The sequence below is a fragment of the Sebastes umbrosus genome, chromosome 2 (genome assembly GCF_015220745.1).
Source record: "Sebastes umbrosus isolate fSebUmb1 chromosome 2, fSebUmb1.pri, whole genome shotgun sequence".
NCBI classification, from domain to species: domain Eukaryota; kingdom Metazoa; phylum Chordata; class Actinopteri; order Perciformes; family Sebastidae; genus Sebastes; species Sebastes umbrosus.
In genome coordinates this window covers 35392339-35411431 of record NC_051270.1, presented here as the reverse complement: position 1 = coordinate 35411431, position 19093 = coordinate 35392339, and the positions used below count along the sequence as shown (strand labels likewise).

Genomic DNA, 19093 nt, shown 5'->3' with positions numbered 1-19093 from the left:
AAGCAGTTGTATAATGTGTGTTTGTTTGTGCACTTTGTAGCAGGATCTAGGGGGAACTAGAAGTGAGTGTATCAAACCAGAAAGTTGTGTCCTGGATTACATAAACAGCTGGGCTATTGATTATGCTAATCAGGTTACTGCCTTGCATGGTTATAAAGCATTTTGTGTTAGTCCTCCTTACAAGCATTGAAAGTCATGAACATATTTTACTCATCATGCACCTAAAAAACAAAAAATATATATTTTAGACTAACATCGAAATAAAAGACAGGATGTCTTCTTGGTAATGTGTTTCTATAGTAATTCTGCTACCAGCCAATAGGGGGCAACAGAGATTCTCCACCATTGGCTGATGCTTTCAAAAAACCAAGGCCAGGTTTAGCCCCTTGATTATAACCTGTACTCTGTGCAGCCTTCACAAGTCCTTTTCTCAGAGTGTCCCTGAGCCAGGGCTTCATCTGAGTCAGCTCATCTCCTCCCACCAGAGCCACTACCAGGTGTGGGGGAGCGAGGCCCCACTCCTCTATCAGCATCTGGTAGATCAGCACCGGGTCTGTGTTGCTGCACACCCTCACAAACTGGATACAAAGACACAAGTTGATATGTCATTACTGTGCTCTAAAGATGTATCCTGCAAACCGTTATATAACCTTCAGTATCTGTTGGTTTCACCTTTCCTCTCGTCTTTGTAGGGCCAACGAAGTCAATGTCGCCCACTCTTCCGGCTGCCCAGTGACTCTTCTCCCTCTTCATTCTGCTGGCCATGCCTCTGGCTACATTCTCCAGCGTCTCATCCACTGTCGAGCAGCAGGAGCAGCCAAGCAGGACACTGAGACAAACACAGTCAATGGATGTGTGTATTGTATCATACAGTCCTTTCTACCAGCACACAATCGCTGTAGCACAATCTCTATTTTGCTGCTCTCCTGGAACATTGCCCTGACTATGTTCCTCATAAACCAAAACTATTCTCTCGTCCTGCTCTCCTATAGTGTAGCAAGCCACTTCTATGGTGTTTAAAGCAACCGATAACACCTATTTAATAGCCTGACAACAATCTAATCGGCTGTAAGACTCATCTCTTACCTCTAACTTTTTTGTCTCTACTTTTTCTAAATAAAAAGGTGTAATCTGTCCTACAACCATTAGCTCAGTGCTTAATTTAAAGGTGTTCTATGCAATATCCACAGCATTAATATAGCAGTAAACAACTATTTGCTACATAAAGATATAGAGGAGTAATGTCTACCTGAGCAGAGAATGAAGTCACTCTCCCTCTGTATGTGTTTTATTTCGGGTTTCTCTGTGCTTTGTTTACATAGAGGCTATACGCGAACCTTTAGTGCATGTGAGCGTGCCCCACTGCCTAGCTCATGATTGCCGCTCTGCACTGTGCTCATACGGCAGTTACAGTTGATAACACCGTCCCGACCACTTCCGTCTCACTTACAACTTGTCAAATACCGCCGTTTGGTAAGTGCCCCTCGGCATCGGACACCGACGCACGGAGACACCCTTTAGCGTCTGTAATGGTACGTGACCACAGGATCCATCCTTTCCACGCTTCCCATTCATTGTTTATGTAAGCAGCCGTGCAATGCATTCTGGTAGCATGGCGGCGAGTTTCGAGAGATGGGTGTCACGTTTGCTGGTCCTCATTTGCATAAAGTTGAGGTCTAGGCTACTTCATGCAAAACAGGGGCGTCCAGCATGATTCTCCACTACTGGAAACTCCCGAGAAACTTTTAAACTGACAGTTGTTGATGTGTGGTCTCCGATGCCGAGGGAGGTATAGACCAAACTGCGGTATTTGACGAGCTGGGGGTGAGAATGTGTTGACCCAGCCAACAGCGGGCTCAGCCGTCGCCATGTTGAGAGCTGTGTGGAGGCAATAGAAATGCACTGAATTTCGAATTTAGCACCTTTAACCTACTGCAATAAGTCATAGTTTTGTCTGCCAAGGAGGTTATTGTGTTGTTCTGTTTGCTTTTTGGGGCTTTATTCAGCAACGGATTGCAAATCGTCAATGACATTTTAAAGCCATGGGCCAAGGACCAACAGATTAACGCCACCATGTGGTTTCAACATATGCCATGCCCATTTCTGTCTCAATGACTTTCCACCAATACCATTCATACAAGCATCCCGTTTTCACCATAATTGGCAATAAACACATTTGACTGATGACAAACACAAAATGTTGTCCTTTTATTTCTTGATATGCCATATTTGATACAGCACTAATCTACACTATTATCATCTTTAATTGGGCAAAGTGCTATTATTCCCAGACAGGATTGAAGGTTTCTACAGCAACACGATGCATCATGTTGAAGCAGATCCAGATGCAGTGGTGGATTAAAATTCTAAACACATGTTCTATCATTAAAAACAACTAATTTAGATAATTTTGCTTTATTGGAGGTTTATTGGAGGTGTTCTGAGTGCTTTATGGTTCAGCTGATTTGTCCATAATCTGCTGTATCAGAATGTAGCGCTCTTAGTATTTAATAGAAAACATATTCTACAGCTAGGGAAGTATGGCCAGCTCTCATGAATAATTGAAATAGAAAACTATGCTTGGAATTAGTTAAGGCTTCTTAGGCCAGTACAAATGTTTGCTTCCTGTGGCACCTCTTCTATTAAATGGCCTGCTAACCACGAGTCTGATCTGATTGCTTGCAAATGATATGATGATTTCTTTATCTGTAATTTTTTTCAGATAAGAGTTTCTGCCAGTTGTCATACTGTATATATCACCTCACATGGAGGGAATGGGCCTACTGTATGTATGTGTTCGTACCTGTGCTCCTCTGACCACTCCAGCACGTCCCCACATCGCAGACAGCGAGTCTGTGGCTGCAGTGTCCCCTGTAAACAAATGAACACACAGATATTATGTCCATTTTCATCTAAATCCATTATGACTCACTCACCACTCTTTTCACAGAGTGGAAGGCTCTTAGAAGTACTTGTGGTCAATGCAAAGTTGGCAGAATTTTCATCCTCGCTTCATATGCAAAGTGCTTCCTGCACGATGTTTGAACTAGAAATTCACTAAACACCGTCACTCATATACATAAAACCAAGTAAACTGGGCCACAGCACTGTTGGGCTTCCACCAGAATGTCTAAACATAAAATCCCTCTGATATTATGTCAACCGACAATAATGTATTTAAGTTTTATAAAGCATGTCTCTTGATATTATGACTTGGTTTGTATGTAGTTATTGTTTTACAATGAAAACAGCCACAGTGTGTTTATCTCTGAATGGTTATTTTCATGGAAATAAGTGACAGCGAGTTCAGGAAGGAAACTCATTCATTATTGATACGATTATCCATTTGCCTGAGTGAATGCAGACTTTTTTTTATCAGCGTGGGCTGTTTGTGAAAGATGATTAGAACAAAAAAAAATGCAGCACAAGCGCATCTTTGACAAAAAGCCTCCCTGGGTGAGGACAGTGTCTTAATAGAATTGTGGCGCAATGGTTAACACACCGACTGAGAGTCAATTTGTGTTGAGCCATCTGTTCTAATGTAAGTGAGCAGCTTGTTGTGGAGGCCCTTATTTGACTACAGGTCTGGATCTGGGAGGGAAAAGACTATTGGGTATGCAAAGCGGACGATTTGCATGCAAAGGTACGGACACACACACACACACATACATTCCTACAGTACCAACAAGGGACTATCACGCTACACCAACCAAGTGGGGACCTCTGTTTCTGGTCATTTTGAATAAAACAAAAATAGGAAATTTACTTTTACGGTCTTTTCCCAGAATATTACTTTGAATGTGCTTTTTATTATTTTTTTTAAGAAATTGCCAAGAGGGGACTTGCATCCTTGAGACTTGTCTACCTATCAAAGAGGGGACATCCATATACTGTAGTGGACCTGTCTGTGCCCATTCTTTCACCCAATGAGTGTTTGTTTAATACTTTATTTGTTTCATTCAAAAAAATGGATAATTTAAGTTTAATGTTATCAATATTTAAGTATTTCTCTGCGATACAAATGTTACACAAATAATCATGGCCACTTTAATTGGGAATAAATAATGTTTTTCCTGCGACTCTAACTTGGCTGCAGCACTAATATCAAGGACACACACACAGACACTTTACATCTTGCTTGAAGTCTGGCATAATGAACTTGTCTTTTCTCAAGCAGAAGAGACAACCATCTGGGGATGTCGTAATCTATTTGTGTACATTATCAGGCAGCAAACACACAGCTACAGTATATAAGAGTGTGTGTGTGTGTGTGTGTAAAACTGTAGGGCCCTGCAACCCCTTTTACTGTAGACGCACATTGAAACCTCCCTTAAATTTAAAAGATGTATTCATGAGAAAAAGAAAAGCAATATACTGTTACGAAATCAATATTTGTTTTTGAATCTCAACTCGAAAACAGCATCATGGGAAGAAAAATCAATCTTTCACTTTACCATAAACCAAGAGAGGTAAGATATTGCACATAAAAAAGTGTTGCTTACGAATATAATTATGCATTTGGGTAACATAAGTACTGCTTGATTGAGTTAGGGGAGAAATGTATGAAATATGTGTCTACATTTGTAATATTTCTGAAGAAATACATCTCTGCAGCTTGTTAGAAAAAGACAATATCCACAACTTCTGGTTAATATTCAAGTGAAACAACTGTGTAATTACATCTTCCAGTTAAGAAATCATATACAATTTTCCATTATACAACACATAAATCATAGAATGATTTTCCCATATTGCTTTATCACCCTTGACATTCAATGTGATGTGTATTATTAACAGACAAACTGCTTTATGTGAAAACATTAGTCATCATAGAACATATACAGTGTATTCTAACGTTTAATCTATTCACTTGGTCAATAGACGTCCCTACAGTGACAAACAGAAAAAAGACAGCTGCTAGACTGAACATATACTTACCAGAGGGGTGCCTTGTCTCTCCTGCATGACTCAACTGAGCGTCCCTCTCCTCCTCCTCCTGCTGCTGAACCACACCTGTAAGGGCCCCTCAGGTGAACTACCTGGGCTATCAGGAAGTGGTGCAAAGGTGGGGCTCTCCGTCCGTCCAATCCCAGACACCGCTGTGCACCATTGTTTTGCATGTCGGTCAGCTGCTGCAGACTGCTCTCATCAGGACCACATACTCCTGCATGCTGCATGATGAAACACTTGTATTTCAAATACTTTACTGTTAAAGTGGACAACTTTATTATTATTTTATATATTATATTATATTTTTGGCACGAATATATTATGTGAGTTTTTCTTCTTGCTTTTGTTCTTGCAGATTTTTTCGCAAAGAGAAGGAGGACGACAGAAATCAAGAGTAGCCTGAATCCTTTCCACACAAGTTCCAGTGAAGCAGCTCTGTGCAAAACAATAAGGTGAACATCCTGAGGAAAATGGACTATTTATGTTTATAGTTTATGGTCTGGACTAAGGCATATTCACTGCACCAAATTATTTTATTATTATTTTATTTTATTTTATTTTATTTATTTTATTTTATTTCATTTTAGTATGTGTGAACCAGGGGATAAATTATACCACTGTCTTTTATTTGTTATATTTATGGACTTTTATTTAATGTCTTTTTTCATTGGTAATATGAACAAATATGTTGGTCAGCTGCTGCAAATTGCTCTCATCAGGACCACATACTCCTGCTGCCTAATGAAACACTTGTATCTCGATTACTTTACTGTTATAGTGGACAACTTTACAGCTGAAGTGGACAGCTGAAGAATTATAGGAGATCCAGATTTCAAAATAGCACAATGAAAAATAGATTCGTAATTTTTCCTTTGAACTTCAGCATTGATCGTCACTCTGTCAATGTGAGAGCTTTGCAATATTTAATATGAGTTGAATGGAGGCTAATCAAAGTAATTGTCTGACTAATTTTCAGATTTGTGTTGTGCTCCATCATAACATGTTGGTTTAAGTAGCTCTATGTAACTGTTATACTTGCATTCTTTACACAGCCATTATTAGCTCATATTGCCAACCATGTATTCACACTACTGTATTTGCATTTCTATCAATAAAAGTGCCCTGTGAAGGTGTTTAATTGTGTGAGTGAGAACAGAGCCTTCCTCAAATTTCTCCGAAATTATAACATAATTAACATATAGTAGCTAAATTGATTTGGGTCTCTTAAGCAATTGCAAAAATTAGAACAACTGTGATCTGTGGGGAAAACTCTTCTTTCAATAGGTAAAAAAGCAATTAAAGCAATGACTATTTAATTACTGTAGTCTTGACCTATATGTAGCTTAACTAAATCTCATCTCCTGGTTTGAACTACTTTTCGTTTTAGACACTTAGTTTCTATCTCATTTTGGCAAAAACACTTTTGTCTCTATGTGGCCTACAGGCAGAAATGTTGCAGCAATTCATAATGTAATAACTGTGCATAATGTAATAAAACCTTGAGCGAACAATGTAATAACAGTTTTGTTCATAATGTAATAGGTTATTACATTATGAGAACATTATAACATTATAAACTTAGCAAAAAAAGCAGAATAATGTCATAAATTCTGCGCATAATGTCATATTTTTTTAAAAAGAGTTCTCTCCTTGTCTTCTTAAAGCAGAGGAACCTTCTAGTTTGACATGAAACAAGTGGAGTAGATAATTTAAAGCAACTGGACTTTGTCTGGTTTGGTCTAGAGGACATTTTCATCAATCGGCTCCATATTGATGAAGCCTCTTGGATGTGAGACTACAAGATATCCAGTGATCTGGACAAATGGCAACCTTTACAGAGATGATGCCGAATTCAATATACTGGTGATTCTTAGCATGTGAAATAATTGTTCAATACATTATTATTGCAGTTCTTTAGTCCTTTTTTTTGGAGTGTGGGAACTCGTCTTACATTACATTAAATACATGAAGCAAGAGGCATATTTACTATTAACATAATGTTTATTTTGTATGCTATGCTATGCCTATGCCTTAAGAAGACAGGGAGCGTACTATTTTTTAAAATGATTACATTATGCGCTGGATTTATTACCATTCAACGTTTTTTTTGCCAAGATTATAATGTAATTAGAATGGCACTCGGAAAGTGCTGACCTCAGACTTCCAACAATCACCAAGTGTGCTTCGGTCGAACTCAACTGTAATTTCACCGAGTTTAATGTGAAAAAATGCTGAATCTAAAGTCTATTCCTGAAACCGGATCATGATCCGGATCGCCACCAAAATCTAATGAATTGTCCATTGTGCCACACCTCACCCCTCTAAAAAATGTCATTCAAATCCATCAGAGACTTTTGGAGTAATCCTGCTAACGGACAAACAAACAAACAAACCAACACATGTGAAAACATAACCTCCTTCCTAGACCTTTGACCTTGGCGGAGGTAATAATGTTCTCATACACGTTATGCACATTTATTACGTTGTGCGCAGTTATTACGTTATGCGCAGTTATTACGTTCTGAGTTGCTACAAATGCCTGTAGTGGCCACTAATCACTACTCCCTGGAGCTAAACTGCTGCATGTTGGTGCCCTTTGAATGAGAGGAACAAAATGTAGTCCTACATCAACAGAGATGTTGTGACTACAACCCTGAGGATTTGAGGATTGTTTTTGCCTTGCAAAAACAGTTTGCAATCATGCAAAGAAAAAGTAGGACATACAGACGTAGGCAAAGTTGTTGGTAACGTTCCGTTAAAGAGAGAAAAACCCACAATGGTCACTGAAATAACTTGAAACTGACAAAAGTAATAATAAATAAAAATTTACTGAAAATTAACTAATGAAAATCAGCTGTTGCTTTTGAATTGTGGTTCAACAGAATCATTTTAAAAAACAAACTGATGAAACTGGCCTAGACAAAAATGATGGTAGCCCTAGAAAAGATTGAAAATAATTTGACCATAGGGACATGTTAAACTAAGGTGTGTCCTGTAATTAGCATCACAGGTGTCTTCAAACTTGTAATCAGTCAGTCTGCCTATTTAAAGGGTGAAAAGTAGTCACTGTGCTGTTTGGTGTCATGGTGTGTACCACACTGAACATGGACCACAGAAAGCTAAGGAGAGAGTTATCTCAGGAGATCAGAAAGAACATTATAGACCTTCATGTTAAAGGTAAAGGCTATAAGACCATCTCCAAGCAGCTTGATGTTCCTGTGACTACAGCTGCACATATTATTCAGAAGTTTAAGGTCCATGGGACTGTAGCCAACCTCCCTGGACGCGGCCGCAAGAGGAAAATTGATGACATATTGAAGAGACGGATAATACGAATGGTAACCAAAGAGCCCAGAACAACTTCCAAAGAGATTAGAGGTGAACTCCAAGGTCAAGGTACATCAGTGTCAGATCGCACCATCCGTCACTGTTTGAGCCAAAGTGGACTTAATGGAAGACAACCGAGGAGGACACCAAATCATAAAAAAGCGAGACTGGAATTTTCCAAAATGCATATTGACAAGCCACAAAGCTTCTGGGAGAATGTCCTTTGGACAGATGAGACAAAACTGGAGCTTTTTGGCAAGTCACATCAGCTCTATGTTCACAGACGAAGAGATGAAGCATCCAAAGAAAAGAACACTGTACCTAATGTGAAACATGGAGGAGGCTCGGTTATGTTATGGGGCTGCTTTGTTGCATCTGGCACAGGGTGTCTTGAATCTGTGCAGGGTGCAATGAAATCTCAAGACTATCAAGGCATTCTGGAGCGAAATGTGCTGCCCAGTGTCAGAAAGCTTGGTCTCAGTTGCAGGTCATGGGTCCTCAAACAGGATAATGACCCAAAACACAGCTAAAAACACCCAAGAATGGCTAAGAACAAAACATTGGACTATTCTGAAGTGGCCTTCTATGAGCCCGGATCTAAATCCTATTGAACATCTGTGGAAGGAGCTGAAACATGCTGTCTGAAGAAGGCACCCTTCAAACCTGAGACAGCTGGAGCAGTTTGCTCACGAGGAGTGGGCCAACATACCTGTCAACAGGTGCAGAAGTCTCATTGAGAGTTACAGAAATCACTTGATTGCAGTGATTGCCTCAAAAGGTTGTGCAACAAAATATTAAGTTAATGTTACCATCATTTTTGTCTAGGCCAGTTTCATTAGTTTGTTTTTTTAAATGATTCTGCTGAACCATAATTCAAAAACAATATCTGATTTTCATTAGTTAATTTTCAGTGAATTTTTATTTATTATTACTTTTGTCAGTTTCAAGTTATTTCAGTGACCATTGTGGGTTTTTCTCTCTTTAACGGAACGTTACCAACAACTTTGCCTATGTCTGTAGATGTTATCCCAAATGCAACCTGAGGGTTTTATTGATTGTCTCTGTGGTCTTTGTCTCACAATGAATGAATGAATTCTGCCCCCTCCCTTTATCCGCCAATTGAGAGAGCTGCAGCCAATCAGCAGCCTGTGCTCATTGTGTACCAACAGAGCACCATGAGCCCTGCAGCCTTTAAATCCCCCCTGCAGCAAAGAAAGGACCAGAGCATCACACCAGAGAGGAGACAGCATCAGCAGCTTCACCTTTAAACTAACACAAAGACACTTCTCCCACCAGAACCCATCTGAAGGATGAATCCCATGAGGCACAGAGAGTCGGTGTGCAGGAGTCTGTTCGGCCCGGTGGACCGCGACCAGCTGCGCCGGGATCTAACACTGAGGCTGGAGGACATGGCCGAGCAGGACAGCCGCCGATGGAACTTTGACTTCCAGACGGAGACGCCGCTGTCCGGCCGCTTCCAGTGGGAGCAAATCCCCGCAGACTGCGCTGCTGCCGCCTATCATGAGAAGGATGTCTGTTCTTCACACACCGAGGAGGAGGACAGGCTGAGAGACAGCGGAGAGACAGAGAGCGCAGGGACCGACCAGGAGAACTGCTCCAGCATCTCCAACACGCACAAGTGTCCCGCAGAAGTGACGCCCGGCCGGAGGAAGAGGACGCACGCAAAGTCTGCAGCCAAGAACAGCAGAGGAAACGCACGAATTACAGGTGAGGAACAAGTCTTACAACAGATATACATAATAAGTGTCATGCTGTGTAACCCACTCTTATTCAATTATAATGATGAATATATTAACTGAGTTTTTCCTTCTTGCTTTTCTTGGCAGATTTTTTCGCAAAGAGAAGGAGGTCAACAGAAACCAAGAGCATCCTGAGTCCTTTCCACACAAGTACCAGTGAAGCAGCTCTGTGCAAAACAATAAGGTGAACATCCTGAGGAAAATGGACTATTTATATTATTAGTTGGACCAAGGCATATTCACTGCACCAAAGATTGTATTTTATCTTATGTTATTTTATTTTATTTTATTCTATTTTATTTGTGAACCCGGGGGTTAAATTATACCACTTTATGTTATTTATTCTATTTATTGACTTTTATTTAATGTCTTATTTCATTGGTAATTTCACAAATATGTTTGTTTATATATGTGTTTTTCCTCATTTTCATCTTGTTTTGTGAGTGAAAACATTTAAATAACTGAATGACCTTTTGTTTCTGTATTTCTTTGTCAATCTTTGTTGGTGGATTTCTGTAAAAATGAGCTGCTTCTGTTAACTGAAGAAAAAGCACTGTTCTGTTTTGTCCTTGTCTTGTTTGCCTAAATTAACTGTGATTGTAAAATGCCTGCAAATATTGCAATTTGAATAAACTGCTTTATCAGTGACACTACTTCTGATTGAGTGATTATTATATTTGCTGCTGTCTTTCCTTTTAGGAGATATAGCAGTTCATATACAGACACAAACACAATAATCCGTAGTCCAAATTAATTTGTTGATGAATGCTAATTTAATGATTTTGCATCCACCACATTAAACTGGTTTCTTAAGCCGTGTAGTTTTGTTCCCTATCTTGAGTAAAAATTGACAAAATAGTTCATAAAACTTCATCAGTTCTCCAAATAATGCATATTTACTTCCTACGTCTAAAGCTTCCAAGTGAGCTGGACCCTGCAGCATGTACTGATAGTTCAGGATGCAAAAACACTGTTTTGTTATACAGAAAATAATATATATTTATGTGCAAACAACATTTATCTTTTGCATTGTGACACTTATTGCCTGAAGCAACAGACAAACACATTGCCAGACTTGCATTTATATTTTAAGCACTGCAACTGTTTTTTAAAATGTTAGTTTTCAGTGCAGTTTCAGGTTTTAAAAGTCCAAACAAATTGTCCTCATCATGAGAGTGACTTACTCTTTATCCAAGAGCTGCTGCGTTAACTAACTGGCATAAAAACGGACCCTGGAGTTCTATAATTGTAGCGACTTATAAACCTTTATTGTTAGATTTTCAATATGACTGCAGCCTTATGAGAAAGTAAGTCTTTGGTAATACGCTGACTTTGTGGCAGCCACAGATGAGTAAGCTGGTAATAAGTGTGCCTCTAAAAGTCTTGGAAAAATCAATTCAACTTGCAAGTTTGCCAATCGAAAGAAGAGAAAAAGTCTTTCGAGTAATTGCATTTTCTGGCTTGTATTATGAGATGTTTCATAATCACAATCGTGAGGACTGTGCTGTCAGGCTTGAAATTATATCCGTTAATATGAGCTGTAACTGCCAAATTAGCCCATTAGAGAGGCCAAATCCCACAGAGGCGTATTCACTCCCGCAGTGTTGGGGTTTCGGCTCTAAAGAATTTCAAGAGGCCATCTGGCCGCGGAGCAGGACAATGGCCACAAAGCAGAGTGTGCCGTCTATTTCACCTGCAAATCAGCCTTTGGAGCTCCTCGACCCCCCCAGGACTTCCCTCAACTTTTTTTCTCTTTTCACTCCGTTCCCTTTTCAGAGTCAAAGCAGCTATTATCACCGACATGTGCCCAAACCAATCCGACTAATGTTCATTCTCACTTCGGCTCGTGTTTGCTTTATATGCCACTGCGGCAAAGGGACAAGCATAAAAGAAAGAGCAAACATCACATTTACATTTTTAAACGTCTACATGTAAATGCCAAGGACAGCCAGTGTTATTTCTGCATTAGGGACAAATGATCTTATATTCTGCTCCCATGGATGTAAATCAATAATCAAACTATCTCACGGGGTCCAAATGGTCCCATGGGATCCCAGTTTCTCCACCCAATGCCTTAATTAAAGTCTCTTAAAAATGTACACTACAAGCTGCTCAGTACATCATTAGTAAATGAAGCTTCCACCAGTGCAGTGATTGTGTCAATTAATACAGTAATGTTGCTGAATGTATTGGAGATATACGGTTCACACACTACATTAAAAACCTATGTTACTACTCAGGAATGGAAATGGTATTAATCTGCATGCTCCCGATCAGGCTTTGATCAAATTGTTCAAATTAGAAGACGCTAAATGAGAATAACTGCAGGGGAGGAAGACGTTAGCCCAAACTGAGCTTAATTAAGTTTCCTTAATTTGATAAATGAGTCACCTCGGAGTGTTGAAGATTCACAAATGCACAGGTTTGAAAATTTAAGTAGTACGCCAAAAATCATTAAGAATGTATTTGTAGCTTTGTATATTTTATTCATGCTAATTATTCAGAAAACAGCATCTTAGTAAACTGCACCCTTAGATGAAAATATTCTTTTTTTTATTATAATATAATTATTTAACCAAAGCAGATATTCACAAACAATGTAGTTCTTCTTTTTATTTGTTTTCTTTATATTGTTTGTGTTTATGACTGTTGTTCCTTTTACAGATTCCCCAGGGGGATCTTTTTATAAAACCTCCGAACCCTCCCTGTGGTGAAACTCTCCTCCCCCACCTCCTGCTCAGCACAAAAGCCAACCACCTCCAGCACACTTTGGGAGGGTGGGGCCCATTGTTGTGGACACCAGAGGCAGATGGTCACTTGGGCCTTTTCTCCACATGGCCACTTGTGTGAAGGAATGCCTGGACACCCCATGGATGGTCAGCAAGGAAAAGGTCACCATCTGCTGCCCAAAGGTCACCTGTGTAAAGAGCTTTTGACTATTTCCGTAAGTCAGCGAGGACACGACGTAGGAAATTCTGCTGCCAGCACGAGCGGTGCACTAAGGAAACATTAAGGAAACAGTAACTTGAATAAATCTCTTAAACTCAAAAGCGAAGCATTCGTGTGATTGATGACTGAGGCGAACAGAAACTGCAAAAAAACATTAACTTTGTAATGTAAAAACATAACTTTTTGTTTCTATCAAACACCTCTGGCAAAAGGAAAAAAAAAATCTCACTATAAACTGAAATATTTAGCTCGTTTGTTTTAGTCAGAGATTACCCCGAAGGCACCAAACACAACACATAGGCACTTGGAAATAATTACCACAATCTTTTATTGCTACAGAAAAATATTTCTAAACATAAGAAGCTAAAACAGTGAAAACAGCAATTGATTAAACTGAAACCTTTCAAGTGGAGTATTGAAATGTACAGTAAGGCCTCTTCCCTTAAGTATGAATTCAATTACATTCTTTTTCTACAGCATATTGAATCACAGTACATGACGTCTTTGGCATTAACCAGAATAGATTTCAAGTAATATTTAAAGAAGGCGACTAACAATCATATAGGGAAATACTTTCTAAAAGACTTTGAACATCAAGGTTATGAAACTAATGCTGAAAAAAATCAGTGTTGAAAAGTCGATAATGATGTTGTTTCTCTTTCACATATAAATCTGATGTTTCACGTAATTATGCCAACATTCAGCAGAGCAGCAGCAGCTAGATAGCTAGATAAAGGCAGAGGGTAGGACTGATAATGGAGGCAGTGAGGTTGAGAAAATGGTTTCAATTTTTCTATTATTTGGCAAACTGTGGAACAGATAAAAAAAAAAGTTATAATGCCTTCATTATATGCCCCTTTTAAGCTGATTATTCTACACCACCCCACAACCCCCTCTCCCCCCAAAAATCTTTGCCATCTGCCTTTTTATATTCTTCACCCAATGTGAGGGAATAACACAGTATCCAACAACAGACTGTGTTTTTCAGCTTTCTTGTCCATTTTAACTAGTTTGTTCAAAAATACTTTTTGTAAAATTCAGTACAGAGCGTTTGTGAGATATGTGAGTATCTGTCTTGTTTTGTTTGTGTCTATTTACCAAACCCAAGCACATGAACTAGAGTCAAAAGCTGAAGCAAAGAAATACTAGCTACCAGGTCGATTAGACTGTTGTCAAGCTATTAAATAGGCGTTATCAGTCGCCATGAACCCCATAGATGTGGGTCTATAGGGGCATACTACACCCACTAGTAGGTTTTATCATCTATTCCCATAATAGATCAGAAAAAAAGGTATAAAAGAACACGACAGCGACCGTATGACAGGAGCAGAAGCGGAAGTCAGGTACTGTAGTGTAGACAGTGTGAAACTCCATAAGGGATGATGACGACCGATGGGACACAAAACAAAGGGCTTACACCCAGGAAAATGGAATTTGCATCTGTGTGAAACCAACAACGTGTATTTGTCTTTGTGTTCTTAGTTATTTTAACCCAAAACACAAGGTATCTTTTAACCAAGTGTTTTTTTTTGCCTAAACCTAAAGAAGTTGTAGTTTTGTTGCCTAAACCGAATAAGTTGTAGTTTTATTGCCTAAACCAAAAAAGTTGTAGTTTTGTTGCCTAAACATAAAGAAGTTGTATTTGTGTTGCCTAAACCTAAATAAATTGTAGTTTTGTTGCCTAAACCTAAAGAAGCTTTTTTCTGTGTTCAAAATATAACGTTTCATTCAGTTTTACAACATGTTAGAATGTGTTGCTTTTAAGTTTCAACTTTCACTTTTACAACATAGTAGGCGTAGTAGGCCCCTAATGACCCTCATCTATGGTGCTTATAGCGGCTGATAACGCCTATTTAATGGCCTGATAACAGTCGAATCAGGTGCAGTTACTAATGTAGTTATGTTAGCTCTAGCAGGATTTTAGCTAGCTGGGGATTTTCCTTCATCATGAATGGATTTAGCTTCTGCCTCATTTAGTTATGTAGTATAACAAACTTATGTACCAAAATGTCAGCTCTACACAATTTATATTTTTCACTTACAGGAAACAGGAAAAAATCAAATCAAATAAATTTGACTAGCTGTGTCCATCCCAATGGCTAGTTAGCTTTCTCTTGTTACAGTTCTGTTGCTTTAGCTTTATATTTGTCTGCAACTGTGGCAGAGAGTGCAATAAATGCTCAGAGATTACCAACACAGAGTTTAGTTACTGCATTTCAGCTTGGTTTTTAGCTCTAATTTATAGTTACAGTCTGATCTTGAGCGCAAGGCTGATTGGTAGCCTTTGTGGTTTGTTTACATGACGTAATAGAGGTGCATATAACGGATTCAGTGTGGACACAGTGTAGGAAGGTGATATTTGGGCCCCTGACAGCTTATGTGCCCCGGTGTGCCGCACCGGTTTGCACCGTCGATATTTACGCTGCTGCTGCAACCTCACCGCCAGATGCCACCAAATCCTACACACTGCACCTTCAAAGGATATCCTTTAACTCATTTTTGACCAGCAAGCGGGCAGGCGGTCAGACGGACAGAGTAAAAACTGCATTTGATCTGAATACGCTTTATGAATTATACCAAAAAGAGAAAAATGTTGAGGCTGTTTGGTTCCAGGTTTCAGCAGCTCTCATCCTGACTGGCGGTGCTGCTGAGGGGACGCTTGGGGCCGGCTGCGGTGTTGGCAGTGTTGGAGGAGAAGGATGAAGGTGATGAAGACAGCTGGTCGTAGCTTGGCAGGCTGTCCTGGCTGGGGAGGACATTACAGGTCCTTCCAAGCCGTGGCCTCGGCCGGTCTCCAGCTTCGCCCTCACCAACATCTCTCTGGTCTAGCAGAGAGGTGAGGGACTCTGCGATGCGGTTTAGCGTCTGATCCATGTGCGTTATCTATGACAGTTGAATCAAATATTGATAAATGAAAACAAAATGTACCAGCTCAGATTTATGATGCATTTTTACTCATCCAAATAAGTACTTTTAAGAGTCATTCGAGAGTTCAGAGGAGAATGTTATAATTATGTCCTTCATAATTTAATTACCTTGTGTGTGTGACAACAAACATAGTATTAACCTTCAACCTGTGCCAAATGATTTCACTGCTGTACTGTGCATGGTCTATAATGGCCCAACTAACAAAACTGTATTTCAAGAAATAATAGAACTGTGTAAATAACAGGTATTCATAACAAAATGATACAATACAACTTGAATTCATTTCTCGACCAAAAAAAAAAAAGGTGAATTTTGTTTTGTAATTTTATACGTGGTTGAAAAGGCAGGAATGTGAGGCACACTTGGGTAGGGATTTGGGGGGAGGTTGTGATTCAACATTTTTGTTTTGACATAAAAAGAACTGAAAGAAAAAAACAACATCAAGGTTTCTCTCTTTGTGCTGCAGAACTGGCACAAGCTGTTAAAGTTTCATATTTGAAATCAAAAATAACAGGGCCACATGTCTATGCACACATACAGTATTTCATATTACAAAGCAACTTTTGTTGCATTATCCAAAACTATTCCCAAATTGAGTTGCCTTTGATAAGTGAAACAGCCGCTGTACGGTCAACAGAGAGGCTCATTTGTTACATTTTCATAAAAGTTCACATTACGAATAGAATACAAACATGGTCATGTAAATGTTTGACTTTCAAAAGAAATGATGTGAAACAGTAAAAGGCGAGGGAATATTGCTCTAGTTTCCCACTGAAGTTGCACAAATCCCACCTTGTCCTCCATCCTGTTGAGTCTGGATCCGATAGAGTTGGTGCCTTTGTCTTTGGCTCGGTCTTCAGAGAGATGTAAATAATAAGACAGAAGGATTAAAGACTGTGGTTTGTTCCTTAGTTACTGTAATATATTTCGAGAGACCAGTGGAGTGATTCATTACCGGAGCCCGACTGGAACAGAGTTATCTTCCCTACAGACTGGTCCAGTCTGAGAGAAACAACGGGAGGCTTAAGTCAGAGGAATATAATTTATATTTACACACACACTCTCCCTCTTGTGAGTATTGTTTTGTCTTGCTTGCATAAAAAAACATAATCTATCATTTGTCATATGCATTACTCAGGTGATCTAATTCATATTCTTAGTTGAGCTGTTTGTACCTTCTCTGCAGCTCCTTGATTCGCACCATGAGGTTGAGGTGACCCTGGGAGTATTGCTCAATGACGTCGCGCACATCATATGGTTTACGAGCTTGCTATGATGGGAAAAAAATGTTAGGAACTGTTATATCAAAAATTATTTTCACAACAGACTTCTTGTTAGGTATAAAACCTTTACCTTTAACTTGCTTTTTCTTTAAAACTAGAATTACCGCCTCACGGTTGTATGCCTCCGCCAACCGGTGCAGTTTACATCCATGTCTGTCCAAAATATCATCACTTCATCATTTTTTCCTATTACATATTTGTGTGAAATTGTCATTATTAGCATATGAAGCCTTGAGTTATGGCCAAAAACCTGTTTTGTGAGGTCACAGTGACCTTTGACCAAAATCTAATCAGTTCATCCTTGATTCCAAGTGGATGTCTGTGCCAGATGTAATACATTCCCTCCTATCACAAGAATGGGACGGACGTGAGGTCATAGTGACCTTGATCTTTGACCACCAAAATCTAATCAGTTCATCCTTGACTCCAAGTGGATGTTTGTACTAATTTGAAGAAATTCCCTCCAGGCGTTCCTGAGATATTGCGAGAATGGTCTGGATGGACAACCCGAAAACATAATGCCTCCGTCCACAGCTGTCGTCGGTGCGGAGGCATAACATTTTTTTTTGTTGTACAGGTAATATTTCATGTTAGTTGTGGGTTTGCCACTCCACAATCTCTACTGCTGAGTTTGTTGTATGTTTGCACAGGAGGTGAGGTTTAGTTACCTTGCACAGCAGCTGGATTCTCGCGATACCACAAGATCACGCAAGAATCGCCGGATCACAGATCACACGAAAATCTGTGTAATTAAAATAATGTGTTTGTGTCAGGCCAGCCAGTAACTGGACCAATCAGCGTCCTGTGAGGAGCTATAGCAGCTACGGGTGTGGTTTATTTGTGTTTATTACACGATTGTTGAATACTTGATTCTGATTGGTTAGTCACAGCGTTCTACAGTCTGCTATTTCGTTATATATTTCTGTTGCTATGTATAACAGACTGTTGCTATGGGCGCAGTTCTGATGTGGAACGTTTTTGTGTCAAATTATTGATCTTTTAAGTAAGTAGGCGTGTAATAAGCGGGATAATGTACAGCTAGTGGGTCACTGTTGTGAAAGAAACCCCTTCAGGGTGATGAGAGACCCCTCAGCTCCGCGTCAGTGTTAGTATTTCTTCATTGAAAAAGAGCAAAAAACAACACTGAAGGCTTTTTTCGATAGAAAAGATGTTTTTGCTCTTCTCCCGATTGGCTTCGGTGAGAGTTTGATTGACAGATGGTTCATCCGATCACCTGCCAAGTATACTTTGAAAGTAAAGTATTTTGAAAGTGCCTGCCCTATTCCAAACAGCTTCCAATGCTGGCTTCCCAGATGGTTCTGTTTAAACAAACCATCTGGCCAGTCACATCTGAGGTTTAGAGCCTAGACACCAAATATTAATTCTGTACATAGAAAACGTTGTATTCACTTACTAATATATCAATTTTATCTCCGTAGACTGATTGAAAAGGAACAAAGCCTGTACAGTGAGTAGACTGCTTGCAGCAACAAACCGTTTGAAATGAGGCGATCCATTTAAGCTGTCAAAGCTCTGCCAACTTCTCTGCTCTGTTATGCTGCTGCTGATCTGCTCATTTGCAAACTGTGCTGTAACACTACTCCAAACACTACTGCTGCTACCATCATAAGCCCAACCTCTAGCCACCTGTAGCTCTGAATCCTCATCCCCCTGGGGTAAAGTTTGTTATCATCACTCCCCGATCTCTGCTGCGGAGCTTGGTGTTTATTTAATTAATAATGAATCAATTTCAGGTTAGTTGGATTACTAAAATGTTAAAACAGCCCATGAGAATAAAAGTTATTTGTGTAACACTTCATTTTAGAAGTCTGCAAATTTCATGGTGATTAAGTGATAATTAGTAAGTAACCCATTTTAAATTTCTTTGGAATTACT

The 19093-nt window shown here is 39.4% G+C and overlaps 3 protein-coding genes across 5 annotated transcripts in view; 1 reads left to right on the top strand and 2 right to left on the bottom strand.

Annotated features, from left to right (window-relative positions):
- The window catches only part of trpm5 (transient receptor potential cation channel, subfamily M, member 5), a 30154-nt gene extending 25132 nt beyond the window's left edge, over window positions 1–5022 (bottom strand). The window contains exons 1-4 of the mRNA XM_037756835.1: window positions 4939–5022; window positions 2804–2871; window positions 673–829; window positions 398–578 (exon numbers count right to left, since the gene is read on the bottom strand). Of these exons, the coding sequence (XP_037612763.1) occupies window positions 398–578; window positions 673–829; window positions 2804–2871; window positions 4939–4965 (433 nt within the window). The 5' untranslated portion in view covers window positions 4966–5022. The remainder of the gene's footprint in view (window positions 1–397; window positions 579–672; window positions 830–2803; window positions 2872–4938) is intronic.
- A 4424-nt stretch (window positions 5023–9446) lies between these two features.
- Window positions 9447–10685, top strand: LOC119477893 (cyclin-dependent kinase inhibitor 1B-like). The gene is made up of 2 exons (XM_037752102.1): window positions 9447–10005; window positions 10125–10685. Exons 1-2 carry the CDS (start codon window positions 9588–9590, stop codon window positions 10223–10225), a joined length of 519 nt encoding a protein of 172 aa, XP_037608030.1. The 5' UTR covers window positions 9447–9587; the 3' UTR covers window positions 10226–10685.
- Window positions 10686–14802: 4117 nt separating this feature from the next.
- kcnq1.1 (potassium voltage-gated channel, KQT-like subfamily, member 1.1) overlaps window positions 14803–19093 on the bottom strand; it is a 64982-nt gene continuing 60691 nt past the window's right edge. The window contains exons 14-17 of one of the 3 annotated variants that reach the window (XM_037759234.1): window positions 17090–17184; window positions 16870–16916; window positions 16707–16768; window positions 14803–15869 (exon numbers count right to left, since the gene is read on the bottom strand). In XM_037759234.1, coding sequence (XP_037615162.1) covers window positions 15603–15869; window positions 16707–16768; window positions 16870–16916; window positions 17090–17184 — 471 coding nt within the window. In that variant the 3' untranslated portion in view covers window positions 14803–15602. Of the gene's footprint in view, window positions 15870–16706; window positions 16937–17089; window positions 17185–19093 lie in introns of those variants that run through there. The other 2 variants (XR_005205305.1, XM_037759235.1) reach the window with 2 other exon arrangements.